The sequence below is a fragment of the Neolamprologus multifasciatus genome, chromosome 2, assembly GCF_963576455.1.
Source record: "Neolamprologus multifasciatus chromosome 2, fNeoMul1.2, whole genome shotgun sequence".
NCBI lineage: Eukaryota > Metazoa > Chordata > Actinopteri > Cichliformes > Cichlidae > Neolamprologus > Neolamprologus multifasciatus.
The window spans coordinates 15,466,843-15,489,753 of NC_140440.1; the positions used below are offsets into that span (position 1 = coordinate 15,466,843).

The 22,911-nt window shown below is 39.3% G+C and overlaps 1 protein-coding gene across 5 annotated transcripts in view; it reads right to left on the bottom strand.

Annotated features, from left to right (window-relative positions):
* Window positions 1-334: 334 nt before the first annotated feature.
* LOC146524136 (uncharacterized) overlaps window positions 335-22,911 on the bottom strand; it is a 47,361-nt gene continuing 24,784 nt past the window's right edge. Inside the window, exons 2-5 of one of the 5 annotated variants that reach the window (XM_085173707.1) lie at window positions 19,183-19,209; window positions 2,725-12,886; window positions 2,410-2,632; window positions 335-2,325 (exon numbers count right to left, since the gene is read on the bottom strand). In XM_085173707.1, coding sequence (XP_085029833.1) covers window positions 4,258-11,646 — 7,389 coding nt within the window. In that variant the 5' untranslated portion in view covers window positions 11,647-12,886; window positions 19,183-19,209 and the 3' untranslated portion in view covers window positions 335-2,325; window positions 2,410-2,632; window positions 2,725-4,257. Of the gene's footprint in view, window positions 2,326-2,409; window positions 2,633-2,724; window positions 13,091-19,182; window positions 19,210-22,911 lie in introns of those variants that run through there. The other 4 variants (XM_085173704.1, XM_085173696.1, XM_085173716.1 and 1 more) reach the window with 4 other exon arrangements.

Here is a 22,911-nt window from a genome sequence, read left to right on the forward strand (position 1 = left end):
CTAAAGAAGCTGAAGAAATCAAAGTCAGTATTTGAAAAGGTGTTGAAATTTTAATAACTTTGCAGAACCATATCAAGTTAACAAAATGTAATAACTTAGCAGAAATGCAATAACTTTGAAGAAACATAACAATTTAGCAGAAATATTGTAGTTTACCAGAAGGTAAGACTTAGCAGAAATGTAATAATTTAGCAAAACATAACTTAGCAGAAGTAGTGTAACCTAGCAGAAATAATATAATTCAGCAGAAGTGCTATAATTTTGCAGATATGTAATAATTAAGCCAAACTGTCAGCAGAAAATAGCTGAAAACGTTGAAGTAAACTCAAAGCTACTTGTTGTTTAACTGTGAAAAATTACCAGAAACATTAGAAAAGGAAAAATAAAACAACCAGCAGATAAACAAAACCAAGGTAAAATTGCAGAGTTTGTACAGCTGTTGAAATGTAAAAATGGCAAAACAAAAAAACAAAAAAAACAAGAAAACAAAAACACACAAACAACATTTAGGTAAGAAATGCACAAGATACTGCGGTCAAAGATAAAAAAAACAAAAAAAAAATGTTATTGAAATTCCAAAGAGTGGCAGAAAGTTTAGAAAGTAGAAACACTTGAGAAGTAAAACATTTGAATATTTTTGCAAACATAAGATCAAAGATTACAATAATGGCATACAGAAATAAAAATACCATTTGGGACAATCAGAAAAATATTAGTAGAAAATGCAAATCAAATTAATCTAAAATCTATACAAACAATTGAAGCATCTGTTAGAATTGTGAATGTATCTTTGTTTGCCATGTTTATGTTTATGTCCTTAAGATAGGAAGCCACATGATAGGCTATTAACTGCACACATGGACACATATATAAACAGGAAGTGAAAGACATTATATATTCTTTAATTTGCTTGGGTTTTGTGCACACACCGTATGTCAAGGATAAACAATATGCTTTTCTACTCTATTGGAGCACTCAAAGCACTTTATACAACTAATTCATTCAACCAATCACACAAGCACCTTTTCTAAGGTTTTTAAGTGCTCACTATCTGACATACATGTTCACACCCCGATGGATGCATCAAAGGGCAACATGGGGTTAGTATCTTGCCCAAGGATATTTGGCATGCTCCAGATTGGAGCACATTGAGATCGAACCACCAACCTTCCAATTAGTAGCTGACCTGCTCTGACACCTGAGCTACAGCCACATATAGCACATGTAACTTTCAAGAGCTTTTTTTTCAATTACAGCTTCTTGATTTGATGATAAATATGGTACCAAACTACATAATACTGTTGAAATAAAGCCCACATTGAGATATATTTCAGGTATGGAGAGTCACACAGCTGAACAATTGATGCACATATTTAAAGAAACAGGGATGAAATAAAGAATATTGCCAAAACAGGGGTGCACCTGTTTTGGCAAGGATATTGTATGTTATGGTTCTACTCTTATCAAAACTCAAGTCAGCTGTGTGACCTCATATAAAATGATAAACAGAAACACGTAGCACTGGATGAGACCTTCATGAGCTTCATGAACTTTTCAAACAGACCTAATGGGTCAAACTATATGTTTGACCCATTATCTATATATATTAGAGCAGTCTAAGCACAGATGTGGAAAACCACTGTTACACCTATTCTATACTCATGTACTTACTGACACCCCATACTAAGGCAGTATTCATACGAACACACTTTGAGCTTTCTTTCTTTATCCTCTTAAACACTTTTTTTCTTCTTTTTTTGCATTTTGAGGTTGTGTAATCTTTATAAAGAATACGTGTAATGGTTCAATAGATCCTGATTTAAATGTCCATAATAATCAAATGATCATTATTGTGCATCCAACAATTCAAGATTTAGAGCTGTGTGTTTGTATGAATTCAGGTTGCTATGCTTATAGACTAAAATTACACTAATCCACTATTTACCCAAACAAGTTGCGTTGTTTGGGTAAATAGATTGGGTTTTTTCTACAACATAATTATTCAACAATCAAAAATACAAAACAATATATTTACACATTAATCGAAAGTTCAGTTTCATATGTCTGATATTGTTTGTTAAATCTGGTGACACAAATAGAGTCAAAAATTCATTGTTGGTGTGACATGTGGCTCTATTTACCTTTGAACAATGATGTGCTGCTAAAAAAAATAAAAAAGATGTTATTAAAAAGATGTTTTTGTTTAGTAAAAGGACTGAAATTACATGGAAACTGTCACCTTAAAGCCTCATTTTAAATACCATCACAAACACGTTTTCCACAGTGTTAACAAAGCTCCAGCACATCCGATCACTGCATCTAAATCTAAAAGAAGACAAAAACATATAAAATATAATTTAAACAATGGAAGACTTTTGATTTAATAAATAAGCTCAAAATAAGTGTTACCTTTGAATATTTGTGGGAAAAATCTGATGCTACCCCAAGAATGCAAAGTCAAACTGGAAACGATGACAGGCTTGCAGCCCTCTGTCTTCCTGGAGTGAGGTGCCAGATCAGTAGCAGTGAGTTGACAGAAGTCGGTGTCTATAAGAGCGGTCAAACACTGACACTCTGTCCACTCGTGCAGAGTCTAAGAAGCTGGAATGCAGGCACGCAGGATGAGCTTGTTCTAAAAAAAAATACAGAAAAAACAACAACATTTTATTGGCGTTAAGGCATAAAAACTACAAACAAGTTATACATTGAACAATACTGAAATACCTCATAGGTGCTGCAGGCCACATAACCAGAATCCAGAGCAATCTCACACCATGTGAGTGTGACACGAGCTCTGCAATAAGGTTTGAATGTCTCAGTTTGGAAACTGAAAAACTCAGAAGACAGCAGTACCTGCACAGAGAGACAGAGTAAAAAAAAACATCGATTTTTCATCCATAAGGTGAATTAAAAGTCATAAAGAGCCAACTAGTTTAATCATTTGAGTGTGGAATTATTTATGCAATAAACAGGATTTAAATTAATTAATTGAATTAAAAGCTCTGACATGTATTTTGTTTTTATCAAAGATAAAGAATCATACCTCTCTCTGCTCTGAGGATCACTGGACTCTGACAGGAAGTACAGTTTCCTCAGTATGAGTCATCCTTGATGGTTTCAGAGGTGTGGAACATGGTGATGGTCTCCAGATCAGGCAGGAGGTCAGGTGATGTGATCTTCTCCACTGAAGGCACACTGATATGGCAGTTCATAATACAGCAGTCTCTGTGTGGCATGTAGTTATCTGTGCGGTCCAGCACTGATGGATCAGCAGTTCATGAAGATGGTGTTAAGATGTTGTTGTTTCAGCTGAGGATGGTGAAGTTTGAAGATTTTGCCACAAAGGAGACAGGACTGTGTGTGTCCTGTCTGAAAAAAAAAATACATCTACAAAACATAAAGTGCTTTTAACACCACCCACCCACCCTCCCCACCCACCCAGCTCAGCCCCCAAGTGTCTATGTAATGCTGGTATGGGGTGTCAGTTACTAAATCTAATTAGTGCGTCAGAAAGCTGGGGCTACACCTAAAGCCCCCGCTTTCTGATGTCTTTGTTTATTAGCAGCTATGTCCAGCTGCTCAGAGAATTCTGACTTGGCCTTTATCCACCCAAACCCAAACCCACCCGGATAAAGGCCAAGTCAGAAAATGGATGCAAAAACTTTCCATTTACATCTAAATCAGTTTTTATGCATATTCTGTTAGCTGTAAAAATATTTTTCTCCACTAAATGTATTATTACAGAAATCTCTGATAGCATAAAGATAGTTTAAAACTTTTGAATTTTCTTTTTTACCTGTAAAGCATGATCAACAAAAACTTTTTATTTATTTACTATTTCATAATATGAAAGCCCTTTGAGGGGAAGCTGTCACTTGTTGAGATACATACATCACAGTAAAATAAAGTATCAACAAAAAGTGAGGACAATTTACATCAATGAAAAAATGTATTTTAAAAGAGTAGATTTAGTCATTTAAAACATGAGAATAAAAAATAAATGATGTCGGCTTAATAAATGTTGCAACACATTTCAGATTAGAGGTGCATGATAACAGAAAGCAGATTTTCCGTGCTCTGCATGAATTTCAGCCATGATTTGGTGAAATGATTAATAACATTGCAATAAGAAAGGGTCTTCTTACAGACAGAGTAGGGAAGACAATTTTTTCAATGAAAAATCTTTTTCATACTCTACAATCAGTAAACTCTGTAACAAACATGATCTGTAATTGTTTCAAAACTCACCACACGACTTCATGACTGGCTTGAGGACAGGACACAAAACACAGGGTTGTGGTAACTGTAATATGTTCTCAAGACACCTGAATGGAGACGTTGCTCTGGCTGAGAAATAAAAATTAGGTCAAGCAGGGTGTTCTTGTCTGTAGTGGCAGAAGTGATCAGCTGTGAATACCCTCTCGACTGAAACTGCTCCAGAATCTGTTTTCTTCCACTCTGCAACTGGTTTTCATTAAAATCTCCACACACAATTATTGGGTGACAGTCCATTATTTCAAGTGAATCTAAAAGACTTACCAGGTTTTGCATGAACGGTGTCAAACTGTAGTCAGGGGGTCTGTACACAACAGCAATGAGCGCAGGGAATGGAGCCTGAACCTTCAACACTAAAAACTCAAGATCAGTGACATTATGCAGATACTGTTTTACCTGAACCTGAAAATGATTCCTCAAATACACAACAACTCCACCACCACTTCTGCTGGCCATGTGAGGAAAGTTTGTGTAGGACACATGTCTGTTGCGTTTGAACATGGTGTAGCCGTCCAAATGAAGACTATCTGCAACAAAGGAGCCTTGGAGGTGAGACTCTGTGAGACACAAAACATCTGCTAAACACATTTCATGATGACTCTTGATGTCACTGATGTGAGATGGCAAACCCTCCGTATTGTGATGGATCAGTGTAAGAGTGTCAGGTCTGCTGGCTGTTTCTCTGACCTGAAGAAGAGGCATCATTTCCTCAACGCTGGCTTGTCTCATGGTTTGGAGCGCTGCAGTTACCTCGGGATTGGCGTAAATCTTTTTCTCATCCAAGTCCTGTAAATACAGTCCACTGAGAGACGTCACCCTGCTGAGAGCAACATAAGCCATACCTGGTTCAAAAATGTTCTTCATTGAAACTACAGCTGTCTGTGTTGTAAGACCCTGGGTTTTGTGAATTGTGCAGGCGAATGCTAGCTTTACAGGAAACTGTCTGCGTACCGCTCCTTTAAACTTCAGACTCTCCTCTGCTCTCTCAATGTAAACCAGATCATCAGATGCTGCATTAGAACTGCGGTTGTGTCTCATAGGCTGCCGGTTGTCCATTCTGAGCCCCAGTTTAATTATGTGTCCATCATTTTCAGATCTCACCACCTTTACCAGTATACCAAAAGCACCGTTGACCAAACCGTTTAGTGTGTCCAAGTTTCTGGTCAGCATGATTCGAGCTCCTTCAGCAACGTTCAGGGTGTCGGGTAAATCATTTCGCCCACCTGTAAATGGTTTGTCTCTTCGTGCCATTCTGCCTGTACGTTTATCCTTCTGGAAATCGTCTGCAGTGATGATTATGATGTTTGAATGAAGCTTCTTCAGGGTATCTGTGTTATGGGATTCCACATTCTTGTTGGTGGCATAAATGTGTAAGACCTCAGTTGGACATTCTTCTGGTGCAGTCACAGCCTGTGACAACAAATCTCTGTCACACTGAGAAAGCTCATCTGTCTTTTCTTTGACTCTAATCCTGTTCAACATCTCTGCAAAGGCCACATCATCTTTCTGACGCATGATCTCGGTTAGAGTGATCATCTGAAAATGTTCCTGCCATAGGTCAATCTGTTCTGGATCATAAACACACAGAGGTTTAGACTGTCGCACTGGTGGCAGCTGGTAAAAATCTCCAACAGCTAAAACTGACATCCCACCAAAAGGTCTTTGAGTGCCTTTGATTTGTTTCAGTCTTGCATCCACATAAGCAAAAAGGGGTTTTGAAACCATTGAAATCTCATCAATAACAATAATTTCGGCATTCATCAGCTCAGATCTGACTTCATCCAGTTGGTTACCAAGTCCTTGAATGGGTGGTTTCAGACTCCTGGGTAGTTTGAGTAGGGAATGTAATGTAGAGCCATTGATAGAAAAAGCTGCTGTCCCAGTAAATGAAGTCAGTAAAACAGTTTGATTTGATATGTCAGCTTCTTCTGCATTAGCAGGTAGTCTGCTCAGGATCTTTGATGCTTCAGAGTGAATACACTTAATCAGATGTGACTTTCCAGTTCCTGCACCACCATTGATATAGAAGAAAAATGGATCTGGGTTCAAACCACAAACTCGCTGAATACACCAGTCTCTTATGGCATAGAACACGCAGGCCTGTTTCTGGTTCAGATTCTGATACATTACACGTACCACAGCTGGATCGACTGCAGGTTGTTCTCTGATGGCTCTGATCTCTGTTACAGCATCAGACTGACGACTGTAGTCAGGGACATTCTCCTGTTCGTTTTCATCATCAGAATGTCTCTCAGGAAGATTCTCATCACATTGCAACCTCACAACTTCAGATTCAGGAGCCAGATTACACCATTCATCGATCACAACATCCCTATTTTGTTCAAACTCTTCCAGTGCACTCTCAATATCCTCAGAGTTCTTCTCATACTTGTCTTTATTTCTTTTCACAATCCGTTTAACAGACTCACTGTGGTCTGAACATGGAAGTCGTACACAACCTGAGTTGTAGAAGGACTGATAGGTTTGGAACCCTTGTGGTTTCAGTTCCTGCTCTGATCTGTGTGGAAGGTAAAGTCTCAACAGTCGACCATAATATTGCTCAGGATCTTTTTCTTGTGAGCAGTGGTAATACCTGATTATAGCTGGTTTATCATTCTTTCGCCTTTGTACAAATCCAAGCTGGTTTAGAAGAGGAAGCACATCTTTTCCTTCATTTGGACCACTCACCAACCTGCACAGCGCAGCAAAATCAGCCAGTGACATTTCCTCATATTCTGGTGTCTCAGGTCTGCATTTGTATTTATCACTCAAACTTGTCATCCAAATATTACAACTGTCGTGTGTTGTGCTTTCCAGGTAGCTCATCGGGCGACTCATTTTTACTGGGTTATCATCTGTTGGTACAAATACAACACTGCGGGAACATTTTTTCATTTTTAGGCCACAGACTCGAGCCACACACTCCTGTGCACTGATTTCTCTCTTTTTTGAGTAAGCCTGCATCACAGCTCTCATTTCATCACATTCATTGACCGTGTTCTTTGCAGAGTTATCAATAACTGTCTTCAGGTATTCAGAGAGGCCAGATTCTTTCTTCGTTATATATTTACAGAGGTATTCTATACATGAATAGGCATTCAAAATTAATGAGACATCTAAATTGGCATTCCAGGCTTCAAGCAGGTGTGGGTTGTAATTGTTTATCCAACAGTCCTTTGGGTCACGTTTCAGAATGAGAGCTGTTTTCTTGTTTATGTCTTGGAGGCATTGTTCATACTCATTCATTGTCAAGTTGCATCGTGACAGAATCTGCTCTATGGTGAGGGAAGCAGCTTCAGTTTCCTTCAGCAGGTTCATCAAAGGTCTGAGTTTGGCTTTTGCAGCTTCAGTGTCTGAATCCTCATCCTGTCTCACAATCATTGTTCTTGTGGCTGGTGGTTTTGGAAACCCAAATCTACAACCAGAGTTCACACTCTTAAAGCATGTTTTTGTGTGGTTTTTGCTGTGCTTTTGTAGTTCACTGACTTTTTTGTGCAGTTCAGGTTTTTTTTCTGGATCAGGGAGTTGAGCTGAGATGTATCTGTCCACAAAGTCACAGACCGTTTGGTCATCGTCCACATCTACTTCTACCTTTTCTCTAATCCACAGCAACATGTGTATATGCGGACTACCTCTGTGCTGGAACTCAACTCTGTAAAAGTAATCAATGATTTCACCAAGGGGCTGTGCAGGAGAAAACAGCAAATCTCTGAACAAAGCCTCAACACGCTTATCAAACATTCGCATGGTGGTTACTGGATTTGATCTTAGAATTTCACACTTTTCTGACCAGTCGAGGGCTTCAAAATCAACCTCTTCACCTTGCTGTCTCTTTATTGCTTGAATCACTTCAGGCCATCTCATCTCAGCAGCAGAGAATGTGACAAAGAACTGAGGTGTTCCTATTTGACGAACCATACTGAATAAATCTCTGGTAGTTTTCTGCCAGTAAGCTGGAGTTCCTCTGAGTGGCTGCATAAATCTGATTGCATCTTTATTTCTTACCAGCTTCTCTACTTCTGTCTTACTTTGTAACATTCCTGATGTGATTTTGCGTCCATCTTTGGTCATAGTTTTACCTTTCCTTAGCTGTATTGTCATGCTGGAATTAGCCAAGTGTATTTCAGTGACAAACTGTGAGAAAAACAGGTAATTTGTGTCTTTAGCAAATCTTGCATCAATGTTGAAAAGCCTTGACTTGAAGTAAGCACTCGGTGTGAGCTTGAGACGTCTCTTTTCATCCAGTGTATTCTGACCAGTAGGAAACTGCACAGGAAATGCCATGGCTTCCAAATGAGGAGTTCTGAAAAAGCTAACAGGATTATTTCTTTCTGCAGGAGCCACACAATATGTGTTATCAGTGAAACAGAGAATCTCTTCTGAAATGTCTACAGGCTGCAGACAACTTTCTAGAGCAAAACCTCCATTGTTCAAATCACTTTCTGGTTCATCTGGATTTTGTTCCTCTGGTTGTTGATCACAGGATTGCATATTAATATCTCGTTCACTTTCAGACTCACTTTCACACAAAAGGGCATCTTTTTCATAGTTATCAATTTCCATTAAATCTGCTTCATCATAATCATCGCTTCCCATGCTAGCTTCATCACTGCTGTCATCATCAGGTAACGTTGGATCACAAAGCAATGCATCATCTCTGATAACAACATCTGTGTACTGTGGGTGAATTTGTTTCAGTTTACGCAGAGCTTCAATGAGTTTAGACCAGGTGACAGTCTGGAACAGCTGATGGCCTTTGTAGCACAGTCGTCTTTTCAGCTTGATCCTCATTACCTGTGATTGGCTTCTGAGTCTGGGTAAACAGTCAACTGTTTGTTGGACTTCAGATGGTACACACACCACATTACCACGTATGAGTCTCTGTCTGCCCTTTGGAAGTGGAATAATCTTAGCAAATGGGATGCATTTGGCAATCAGATGTCTCTCCAGAATGTTGAGATCACACAGTTCAGCTGGAATATCCTGCAGTTCTAAACCATTGACAGCAGCAAGCCTTGGCATGCGTCCACTTTTGAGGGAACTGTGACACGTGTGACAGATATACTCCTTTTTTCTCTCGACAGGAAAGTTGCATTGATCATTACATGCTTCATCACACATATGAACAAATGTACCAGTTAGACACTGTTGAGCTACAGTTTGGTGTTTTGAGTAATTTTCCCTTTTGCAGATTTTCACCTGATTAGGAAAAGAAGCTTTTAGACAAACAGTACAAACATAAGATGGTGCTGACTTAATGTTTGATCTGAAATTAGATATGGCCTCATTCATTATACTGTTCTCTGGATGACACTGTAAACTTTCAGCTGGTCGATGCATCTGGCGATATTTTCTTTTTATATTCATTGCACATCTAATGTTATGCATCTGTCTAAAAGAAAAACCGTTCCAATATTTTACTCTCATTCGTTCTCTCATATTGTCCTTGTGATGCTGCCGAAATTGTGTCTCTTCTCCATAACGTTTGATGATGTAAGATCGTTTTTTCTGTTTAAATTCTTCACTGTCTTTATATAGGTTATAAACATATGACCTCATGTAAGCTTTATGTTTGTCTCTGAATTCAGCACAAGTTCTGTAAGCCCTTCTTATACGTTCCTTCTGCTTTTCTCGAAATACAGGAGATTCTCTATATGTTCGTCTTATATGTTCTCTTTGTTTTTCTCTAAATGTGGGACTGTCTTTATATGTCCTTATGACACGTTCTCTTTTTCTCTCTCTAATTTTAGCACTTTCTCTATAGGTCCTTCTCATTTGCTCCTTCTGTTTTTCCTTAAAATCATCCCTTTCTCTATAGATCTTTCTCAAATGTTCTGTCTGTTTCTCTCTATATGTAGTATTTCGTTTATACAGATTTCTTTTGTACACACTTTTCTTCTGTCTATGATCTGGATCATTAGACTTTCTACTAGAATTTTTTTTCTTTGCCTTAAAGGTTTCATCAAAAGCGTACATCTGCCGTTCTTTCTTTTTCTGATTTTCTTTTCTTTGTGGTAGTGTTTGTTGGGCCAATGATCTTCTCCTAAATTTTTCCCTTCGGTGTTTATTATGCTTCAGCAGTTTATCTGAGAGTTCCTCTGTTATCTTAGTTGAACAGGAGGCAGTGTTTGAATCATTCTGAGGAACAGAATCTGATGTTACCTGAGTTTCTCTCACAGAAAATGCAGATGTTTCCCTTTGTAAATAATCAGAAGGATGACAGTTGTTTTCAGTTGTAGTTGGCTCATTTGAAGAATCCACTCTGGATGACTTCACTTCAGTGGTTAAAGTGTTGGTCACAGTTTTCTGTGTCTGCTCATTGGATGTTTGGAACTTTAATTTATGAACAGGATCATTTAAAGCTGATGTTGGAGCACTTGTAGCAGGTTGTCTGTTTTCGGTGGTTTGATTATCACCTCTTTGGTCAGCAGCGTTTTCACTGTGAAACTCGACAGGCTGTAGCTCATAAGTGCAGGCTGAGGCGATGCTAAATATTTGGTACAACCATTTGATCCTGTCAATCATGTCATTAAGACGTGTGAATTTTAACATAACTGCAGTTCCACCACTTACACCTAGCGACAATGGCATTCCTGTAGACTTACGTGGGTGAGGGTCAAAGTATGCATATTCACCTGAAGTCAGCCTGCAAACTGCGATGACTGTTCCTCCCATGACTAGCAAAGCGTAGCGAAACTCTGAAGCCAAACACTGTAGTCCCTGTTCAAGGCTCGGAAGATGATCTGTACCGTCAAATGTGCCATAACGAGCAAACTGAGACATATCCACTTGATACTCGTGTCTGCGGCTGGTGACCACTGTGGGAAGCTCATCACAGGCTAGAAACACGCTGTTCACAAACCTCAGTCTGGCATCTGAATACACGGCATGGCCTTTGTCCAACACACGGTTAAGATCTGCTCTGGTAATGAATTCATCCTCGTGTAAGAATGACAGGAAAACCAAACTGTTAGCCATGCATTGCTGATTCCGGTACTTTCCATACTTAGGAGAGGCCTGGCTTCGGGATGCACAGATGCTACTCACTCGTGCACGACTTTCACTGTTTGTAACCTGTACATGAGACGGTCCTGGAGCTTCTCCATTATGCTGCGTTTGCAGAGTTACCTGGGGTTCAGTCTGGATTACCTGCTGTACTTTAGCATTTGGCACAGATGATGAGCAAACACCTCTCTTTACCACATCTGCATAAGACACTGCGGCTGTCTGAACGCTGCTCTGCACTTCTGGACTGGGAATACTTGTAACAGACACGTTTACCTCCTCACCGCTCCGAGAAACATTTACCTGTTCTTTCTGCTTTTGCCATCTAAGCTTCTGGGACTGCGACCTTTGACCTTTTCTTGGCATTTTATTGAAGTACAAACTGGACCTTATATGTATTTATACACAAATGTAAACAAAACTCAACCTGTAAACACTGAAAAACTAATGACACCTCAAGTTTCTATTAAATCAGAGATTTATCAGAATTGATGTAAAAGGCTGACTTAAATACAAACTCAATATAAAAGTTATTTAAAGTTCTCTGAGAACACTTTGGTCTGTTTTATTGTAGCTTTTTCAAAAACTGTATATTATTACTTCTTATATTTTTTTAAACCAGAATGGATAACAAATAGGTCTATACTTCTGTAATGTAATATGCAGATTAAATCTCAACAATTAATCAACAGGCTATAATAAAACTTTTAAGCTTTTAAGTAGACTTTGTGTAAATCTTTCAGATATTTAAAATTTAAAGCAAATATAAGGAGCTGTGATGGTGCGGTGATCAGATGACAGGCGATGACGATTCTTCAGCTGGATGTTCTGTAGCAGTCAGGAAACAGGAAGTCTGGGTTCTCAGGTCAGCCTCTAGATGACAATCGTAACTGAATACTTACACTGAGTGACAAAAATGGGTTTGTCTTTAAATAATAATAGTATAAACTTGTAGTCAAATGTTATAGCCAATGAAACAGACTTAAAAAATGTATATGAATCAAATTTAATATTTATCTGAATACAGCAGTCTGAATGTATGTATTACAAAATAACCAGATTATCTTACTACAAATAAATCTCAACAAAGGTGTATATTTTATATAATTTATCCAAGTAATTGCACTTGTAAGCCAAACTATCACTGTTTATTTCAAAGTGTAATGCAAAATTAAAATGACAAATGTAGGGCTCTGTAAGTAGTTTCTACAGTGAGTTCTACTGTACTGTATATTCAACTTTTTACTTGTAATTTCCAGCAAAATGAGTGGATATGAGAGAGTTTAACAACAGGAAAGAAGGAGCAGTGAGAGCAGAGATCTCTCAGATTTCTGAAAACAGATCGACGAAGTTGTGGTAACTTCAATTTCCAAAAACTTGGTTTCTTGTCAAACTTCGATTTCTTGTCAAACTTCGATTTCTTGTCAAACTTCGATTATTTGTCAACTCAGGTTCAAGCTTGTCAAAATTAGATAGAGCTCATGGCGGAGAATGATAGAAGATAGAATGGCTTGTCAACAAAGATGGAGCAGGGAGAGGGAGAGTGATAGGACAGACTGAATTGCTTGTCAACGATAGAGGGAGAGGGTTTTCTGCAGCAGGTCACCTGTAAGACAAAAAGGGACTGGAATTAGGCATATTTCCAATAAACATGGCTTTCCAGTATTTTTCGGACTATAAGTCACACTTAAAATCCTTTAGTTTTCTCAAAAATCAACAGTTTACCTTATGTATTAATTCTGGCTGTGCTTACTGACCTCAACCCAATTTTATGTGCAGCACGGCACTCAAACATCTGTCAAAATGTTTTAGTATGAATTCATACTAAAACATTTTGACAGAAATATGAATCCAAATATGAATTCTGCTAACATTAGTCTCCTGCTAAAACCAGGAAAAGACCCTTTATTTCCCTCAAGTTATCGTCCAATATCCCTTATAAATGTAGACCTTAAAATAATCTGCAAAGCTCTCTCAAAGAGATTAGAGAAAATAACCCCCCTCTTAATTCATCCTGACCAAACTGGTTTCATAAAAGGTCGGCACTCCTCAACAAATACTCGTAGATTTCTTAATTTAATAGACTACTCATACAATAAAAACATTGAAACCATAATATTATCTCTAGATGCAGAAAAAGCATTTGACAGAGTTAACTGGAAATTTTTATTTGCAACTTTACACAAATTTGGTTTTGGAAACTCTTTCATAAATTGGATAAGAATATTATACAATTCCCCAACAGCTCGTATCAGAACAAATGACCAGACATCCTCCAGCTTTTGTCTCCTGAGGGGCACCAGACAGGGATGCCCACTCTCCCCTTCACTTTTTGCAATTTTTATCGAACCTCTAGCAGCAGCACTTAGACAGGCTACAACAATTAAGGGCATAAAATGTAATAACGTAGAACATAAAATCAGTCTCTATGCAGATGATGTGTTGCTTTTTCTGCAAAACTCACAAATCAACCTCTCTGAGGTAATTACTCTAATAAACTGGTTTTCAAGAGTTTCAGACTATTCAATTAACTGGCCAAAATCTACAGTTCTTCCCATTAACTGCTCCTTCCACAATTCATCTTCTGCCCCACTACAATCTGGAAATATTAAATATTTAGGTATTATTGTTTCTCCTAAGCTTTCAGACTTAATTAAATTAAACCACATCCCACTTCTAAAGAAAGTAGAAGGCGATCTGACTAGATGGAAATCTCTACCCATATCACTCATGGGAAGGGTCGCCACTATAAAAATGATGATCTTGCCAAAAATAAATTACTTATTTTTAATGATCCCTAACAAACCATCACAAGATTGGTTCAGATCTCTGGATTCACATATTTCTAAATTCCTTTGGAAAGATAAACCCCCGCGCATCAGCTTAAAAACGCTACAAAGAACCAAGGATAGAGGAGGACTAGATCTGCCTAATTTTCACCAATACTTCTTAGCCAACAGGCTTCAGTTCATCTCAGAATGGTTAAAATGTACCCTCTTAGATGAGCCCTGGCTAGATGTTGAACAGGCACTATGCAATGATCTAGAGATTTCAGACCTACCATTTATTAGCTCAAACATCAAAAGACATGAATGCTTTAAAAGCATCAACATCAGCTTTTCTCTGTCAGCATGGTGGGAGTTTCTAAAAATAACGGAGTCTTCATTAATCCCATGCAAACGTACACCTATCTGGAATAACCCTGACATATTACAAAACAAAAATATGATTAATTTCCCAGAATGGAGTTGTAAAGGAATTAAATACTTAGAACATATATTAGAGGGAACAGAATTTATTCCATTTGACAGACTAGTTACACAATATGGGATCAACAAGAAAAGATTTTTAGAATATCAACAAATTAAATCCATAGTAAAAAAGAAATTTAACCTCAGTCAAGTTGAATTACAAACACCACCAAGTGTGGTTCAATTTCTTACTCTTAAATCCCCCAAACTATTATCTAAAATATACAGAACACTTTCTAAAATAGATGAATCAATATCCCTTCCTATTGCAAAGTGGGAAGCAGATTTATCAGTCAGCTTAGACCAAAACGTCTGGTCTCAGATTTGCTTAAAAACCTTTAAATTTATTAAAAATCCCAATCTGCAATTAATACAATACAAAATACTGCATAGAGTGCACTATACAGGTCATCGAATGTTTAAGATGGGCTTTACATCCGCCAACAACTGCTCACACTGTCAAGGCAATACACCAGACAGTTACATCCACGCTCTTTGGTTCTGTCCACCAGTGCAGAAGTTTTGGCACGAGATATGTGAGGACTTATCAAAGTGTCTGAAATGTAAAATTCCAACCTCCCCTTTAGTATGCTTGTTGGGAAATTTGGATGATGTCACTACAGAAATTAATACAGTCCACATGGTTTTTATTGCCCTATGCATCGCCAAGAAAACGGTCCTCATGAACTGGAAAAATAAAAATAATCTTAATTCTAGCCAATACAGAAACTATCTAATAGATCACATTAGTCTCGATATAGCCTCTGCCACCACATTAGATCAATCCCTCTGGGCTCCTTTGATCGGCTCCATCACCTAGCGGGGGTGGGGGGTCGTGGTTTGGTCCCGCCTTGGCTATTGTGGTTGATGTGGAGGTTGGGATGGGCTTAGGGCACCTGGAGGACCCCTAGAGACGTTATCCCTGGAGGGCTTAACCCGGGGGTTGTGTTCATAACCTGGTTAGTGGCTCTGGTCGCTCTCAGAGGTTGTTCTCCTCGTGGCCGCGTGCAGCGGGGCTGGAGGATGGTCTGTGCTGGCGGACGTAGGTTACTGGCCTGGTGGCCTGGCTGCCCCTGAGTGGATCCGGGGCGGGCGTGGGGGTTTGGGGTTCGGGGGTGCTTCGCCTCCGTGCTGGGGCTCTGGCTGGGCCTTGGGGGCTTCGGTCCTCGTCGGTGTGTCGCCGAGGTTGTGGGCGGGTGGGTGCACGGGGGCTCAGCCCTGGTGCAGGGGGCCTCTTGTGCATCGGCCTAACCGGGGGGCTCTTGAACTGGCAGGGAGGTTGTTCCATCTTTGCAGGAGTCCACTCTGCAGGTGGGGGAGAGACATAGGAGAGGTGGAGAATAAACTTAACCTGGGTGTCTGTGTCTTGTGTAGTCTGGGAGATGATTGAATGTTGGGGTGGGTACAGTTTCCTCTGCGGTGGGGTAGAGTGGGCTGCCCCGGGTCCTGTGGGGCTTGGCGGTGTTGCTGCCGTAGGCCCCGGTCTGGATGGGCCTGGGCTCCCTTGCCTTGGTGGATACCAGAGGACGGGGGTGCATATTGGGGTCAGCGGGGGAGCTGGCCCTAGGGAGGGACACCCTCCCCTCCCTTCTTTTCCTCCCCATCCCCGTCTGCCTCCCTCTTCACGCTCCACCACACCCACCCACACAGGTAGGGCTTTGGGGTGCGGGTGTGTCACCAGGGTGCAGGGGAGACATTCCCCCCCCCCTCTGTCCTCTTCTGGCCACCTGTGCCTCAATTTTATCTCACAACTTAGACATCCACATTACTTACACTCTCATAACACACACATATATATATATATATAGGGCCTTGAGGGTGGGCACGTTAACGGCGTCCAGTAGACGGTCTGTGTATTCAAACCTGCCTCTGGCGCCGGTGCCCACCTCTCAATTTTAAATCCATGTAGACATTGAGGGTTCTCGGGAGGGGCCGTGCTAACACCTGCTGCTCTCTGGCAGCAGCACCATGCTCTCCCTTGTTTTAAATACACTTTAGAGCAACACGCAGCAACACTACACTTGAGCGGGAGGAGGGAGGTATGGGGTCTTAACACACCCCTGTTCTCTGCTAGCCATCGGGGCGGGGGGGCTGGGAAGAGATGCTGGCTGTCCGATTGGCCTCCCTGCTGCTGCGGAGCCTGGGGCGGTCTGCTTGCCTCCACCCCGGAGGGAAGGGTAACATCTCTTGGGTCTGGGTGCCGTTTCCATCTCTGGGGGTGAGGATACCTGGACCCGGGATATAGAGTATGTTTGGGGAGTGTGATTGTGTGTACATGTCCATTTACGTTTATTCCTGCGTTGGGTGAGTGCTGAGTGTTTGTATATGTGTGCATGAGGGTGGGAATGCATGTCTGTGTCTGTGTGTGCCTGTTTGTCTGTGTCTATATGTCAGGTCGGGTCTTAGACTTCACCTCTCTGGGAACTCCAAGGCCCTCCAAAGTGTGGAGGCCTATCTCCCCTCACCACACTCCCTGCCGGTGACTGATGCCCTCAGGGGTCGGTGCGTTGGTGGTTCTTGGTGTCCGGGGCTGGGCGCTCAGGTATGTACCAGCTCACTCCCGGTGACTACTTGGCGGGGCCTGGCGCCTGCTGCTCGGTCAGGCCTCTTCCGGGGCGCGGGGGGCCCTCGGGCCTCCGGCCTCTGTGCCTGCGGCTCGGTTCACTCTGGCACAGCTGGCTGCCGGCAGAGCCGGCGGGCACGCCGGTGCAGCCCCCTCTAGCTTCTGCCCGGTGGCTACTGGGTGACCCCTCATCTGGGGATCCTCAGCCCTTCCCATGAAGGTGGCACGGATGCCCCTCCGGTGGTCCTCCTTGGGCTCTTGCACTCTGGGGCCTCTGGATGTCTGGGGCCTGGATCTCCTCCATGCCTGCTTCATGCCCTGGGGGACGGGGCTATGGCTCTCTACATCCTCTAGCAGACCATTACATGGGGAAACCATTTGAATACAAGCGCGCCGATCCACACAGGTGTGCACATGGGTGTTCACTATTCGTAGACTTAAATCACACCTTTCTTGGCTGCTACTTCAAAGCACATTGTGCGCTGTCTGTCCTGCGTGCTGCACAACAACATTCAATATTTAGTATTTACTGCTGTTTTCACTTAGCTAGATTAATGCGATGGTGTTGTGTATAGTATGTTGCATTGTTTTGTTTTGTTTTTTGCTTGTTTTCTATTCTTTTTCTCTCAACAGGTGATCCCGGAGATATTTTTTCTTCCCCCCTTTCTCACTGTCCCTCTCCCCTTCTGTTTTTCTTTTCCTTCCTCTTTCTTTCTCCCTCTCCTATCCCTCACTCATGTCTGTCCCGTCTGTAACAACTGAAAATAAAATAAATAATAAAAACAAAGGTCGATCAAATGGACCAATACGGCAATGCCATGATGATCCATTTGGCAAAATAAATCCATTGGGTATCCTTGTTGGTCTTCAGACAACAATTCTGACGGCTAAAGAACCAAATGGGACAGGCGAAAAAAAAAAAAAAAAAAAAAAAAAAAAAAAAAAAAATGTTTTAGTATGACTTTGGAAAGCTACAAAGCTGCAGCGCTTGATGGATTGTTGGAGCATTACAGCTACAGTAGTCAGGAGCCTCGCCGAGTAATTCGTATTGTGCTTAAACATAATATTATGGTGTGTGTATGAGGACCTGGCATCTGTTTACAGACATGCGTACGAAGCAGATTTCAAGCCGATCAATCAATGAAGAATTTGATAGATTTGTGGTGTAGAAGTGTACAATTTTTTATTGTAAGTACTTTATACATATAAAAAGTGTATTGTGTATTGTACACATATAAAAAGTGTATTGTTATGTGTTACCACTGAAAAATGTTGAGAGTTAATGTGAATGAGTTGAATAGTTTGAGTTATCTGAATATTTGGTTAGCTGCATATGCCTTATAATCCGAAAAATACAGTACACACAGGGCTTTACATATTGAAGAGTTCCACAGTACATTATTGGACTGAACTGATTGAAAATGCTCAAAAATGGTGGTGGAACTATTCTAAAGAAACTTTTACATTCTATTAACACAATAAAAACAAACAGTGTCTATAAACTTAAACCAAGATGTGCTGCTACAATAACCTACTGTAAATATCATATGGTCCAACAAACACATTTCAGTCACATGTAGGGCATGTTTAATACACAGCCATAAGCACTCCACTAAATCTAGGACGTACTTATAATGGCCGATTTAAAGGCCAAATTAAAAATGTAGTATGATGATCATTTCTTTGTAGATCATTTAATCATAAAATACAGAAATGAGTGCTGTATCTGTGCTTTAGAATTTTTCCAGTCATCAACAAAATCTTTAATTAAAAGACTAATTCAAAGAGCAGTATTCAGACAGTGACTTAATTTAATGAAGGGAAAGAAGCTTTTGAAATCCACAAGGCCCTACTTGAAGACTTAATTGCACCTAAACTGCTGTTCATGAGCTTCTCTAATGTGAAAAAATATGCGCTGCTACAATAACCTACCGACCTCTGTAGGTCTGGAAATGTTTACACAGACTTTTCTAGGATTTGATGACTTTTAATGATCACCAATATCTGTGCTGACTCACTGCACTACACTGAATCTCCTATAATGAGAAACATTTCCCAGCACTGCACCTCAGAAAACCCTTTACTTACCAGACTTGAGATGATCAGATCAGCAGTCTAGAGAAAGGAAACAATTCATCAGATCACTGTTTGATGATTCAGACTGTAGAGCCTCTTCACACACAATCCAACTTACTGTGACACAAATTAACTAGTAAAATCCTCAATTACTTTAAGCTTTTTTAAGTTTACTGTAGTCTAAAGAGGAGATAATTGAACTGCAGGGTCTCACATGGCTACAGCAAGTGTAATAAAAGCATTATTACTACAGAAATGCAAAGAATAGGCGCCAATATTTGTTGGCACAAGTGCAGGATACACCAAATATTTCCTACACAGAAGCCTTGTGGCTCCAACATTTTCTACAACAGGTCAGAGCTAATAAAGTGTGAAAAACCAAAACTTTTAATGTTCTTTCAGGTTAAAAACATTAAATACAAAGTAATTCTTGAAATCAGAAGCAACAGAAAACCTCATCATGTTTTGTTAGTCTGATATGAATATGCAAATCCTAAAATACATGTAAATATTGACATATTACAATAACAGAGGTGCAGAATGTTTTGTGATTAAAATTACATGTCTTAAAATATTACACTAAAAAGTCCTTTCATTGTACCAGTTGCTAGGAATATTTATGTATGTTGCAATGTCCCTTTTTGGCAACATTTCTATTTAATTTTAAAACACATTATATTCACTAAATAAGTAATTAACTAATTAGACACACTGGTTGTAATGGACCTAACAATGTTTACTCACACCTCGTTTTTATTATTGTTAAAGCTGTTACTTATACCGAGTCAGGCAAAATACTTCTACAATGTTCTGACTTTAATGTAATACATCAGCAGAATTTGAGAGACAATATAAATCAATACCTGTGCAGCTCTTAAGTGTTTGAGCAACCACTTATATTGACTCCCCTAAAACACTTTCATTGTTTTGTCTGCTACTTAAATCCACAAACATAAGGAGAAAATGAACAACTGACATTTAGCTATGTTTGGATTTGATAAGCCATAAGAAATTGAAATCATACATAAATGGTCTATTAAACTTCAGGGACATTTTCAGGGACAGTCAGAGGTCCTGTGTGGGGGCTTTGCTGCTACACGTAATAAATTCTGACTTTGTGTTTTTGCCCATCAGTAAATGGAAACATATCACAAAAAGTCAAACTACTGTATGTAAGTTGCCAAATGTGCTACGCAATGCCAGGTTCATACTGCTTCAGTTACAATCACTGTTTACTTACCAGCAAAGGCAAAACCAAAGATCTCTTTCACTCTGTGTAACAAAAGACAAAGCACAAAAACACAGAATGAGACAACTCAAATCAGCATCACAGTCAATACTACATCACTCTGTGTAGTCCAAAAGATTCAGTACACTTCTTTGTTTACCACAGCAACAAACAACTCACCTCTTTTTTCTACACCTTATTAAAGATTACTGTCTTCATTAAGGTAAAATGTGGTTTCATCCATTTGTAATAAGCCACACACATTTCTCAGTTATGTGATAGCTCTATTAGTTTGGTGCTATTAGATAACACAATAGATTTAATAAGCAATGATTTGCTACACCTAGCACTATACACTTTATCAAATTCTGACATCACAATTTCAAAGCATAAGCAATCATAAATGAAAGCTTGGATGATATCTTTGTAGGCTTCAACATTTGAGTTGGTCTGCATTCAAATTCTGCTTCCTAAAGATATTATCTGCACACAGTATCATTTAGTATCATTTAATATGCTGTTGTTTTAAATATCTACATATCATATTTATAATATTAATGGTGCACTGCTGCATTTTATTTATTTGAAGGTGGCCTTCAAATAAACAAGTGTTTGTTAAACAGTTCTTAAAATTTAACTAAAAAACTAAAATTGATTAATTAAAAACAACTTCTTCTTGTTAAGAAATGTTATTTTCTTATATTATGTGTTTTATCCTCACTCTCTCTCTCCCTTCTGTTAATTAACCCACAACACAAACACACGCGCACAGGCACGTGACTCTTTTTCTCCCGCCTTTCAGTCAGAGGCGGTAAAATGGCTGCTGCTTCAGCAGCTAATCAGTGATTCTAAAATGGCGGCTCATTACATTACAACCTAAAGAATGAGGCCGTTTTAACTGACTGACTTGTGAAGAGGAGAAGTAACTTGAGCTTCCCTAAGAGACTCGGAAACACTAACACACCGAATGAACCAAATACAACACAATAACTGTATTAAACAATCAAATGAACCATATTAATTTCACACTGGGCCTCTAGGAGCTAGGCTAGGCGTTAGCACTTGGTTGTTAGGGCTAGCTTACTAAACACTCCTTTTAAATATTAAAATTACAACGTTTCACTAACAAAGCAGCCATTGTGTTACTTCAACATGACATACTTCGACTGGCTTTATAAGTCACTAACAACAACTCAGTAAACCACTCAAACAGCTTATAGACATTTCATTTCAGAGAAGAGAGACAAAGAAGCAGCGCTTACCGGTGTTGTGCCAAAAAGTGATTGTCTGCCAAAAACTGATTTCCAATGTTTCTGTGTATTTTTTCTGTGTAATATCTTTACGTATGTTCGTAAATACACTTCGGTGAATAGGGTTTACAGAGGGGTTATATAGAGAATTAAAAAAATATCCGTTTTTCAAGTATCTTTACAACTCTGTGTTATTGTACTTACATTATAACCAATCCGGTCCTTTATCCCCACTTAAAATATTTTTACAGAACTATTGTAATATTTGCTGCCATTTCTGCTGTCCTCTTGGCCAGCTCACTCTTACAAAAGACATTTTAATGTTAATGAGATTTTTTTTAACTGCATAAATAAAGGTTATATAAAAGTCGCTGCCAAAAACTGATTGCGGCTTCTACCTTGTTACACGAATGTTGTTTGTGGCTCAAGATGACTTTATGTCATCCATAAGCGATGCATTTGACATATGTTTCACATATTATAGCCCAACAAGTTACTTATAGCAGTTTAAATACAAGCAATCAGTTTTTGGCAAATACCGGAAATCAGTTTTTGGCAGACAATCACTTTTTGGCACAACACCGGCAGGGATCGACCAGAGAGTGGGCGGAGATTCAGGAGTCAGCAGGAGACGTAAAAAAAGAGGCATTCACGGGTAGTGGGAAACTCCGTCATTACACAAAATTGGCATTGAAAATGTGAAAAAATATATGTAAATTTAAATATTAATATACTAGATTTTTTTTTAGAAATCTAGTATATTAGATTTCACACACACACAATCACATAGATGCTGCTTGTGTCAGATATATTATGATTTGGTAGACATACCATAATTGATCAGAAATACTACATTTAGTAGAAATGCTATGTTTTAGCAGAAATACTATAATTAAGCATAAATACTATATTCAGCACAAATCCTATAAAATAGAAGAAATTCTATGTTTTAGCAGAAATACTGTATTCATCACAAATGCCAAACAATAGCAGAAATACTATGATTTGGTAGAAATACTATGATTTGGTAGAAATCCTATAACTCAGCAGAAATACTATAATTTAGCAGAAATACTATATTAAGCACAAATACTATATTAAGCAGAAATACTATAATTAAGCAGAAATACTATAATTTAGCAGAAATACTATATTATGCACAAATACTATATTAAGCACAAATCCTATAAAAAGCAGAAATAGTATAAAAAGCAGAAATACTATATTAAGCAGAAATATTATATTGAGCAGAAATACTATAAA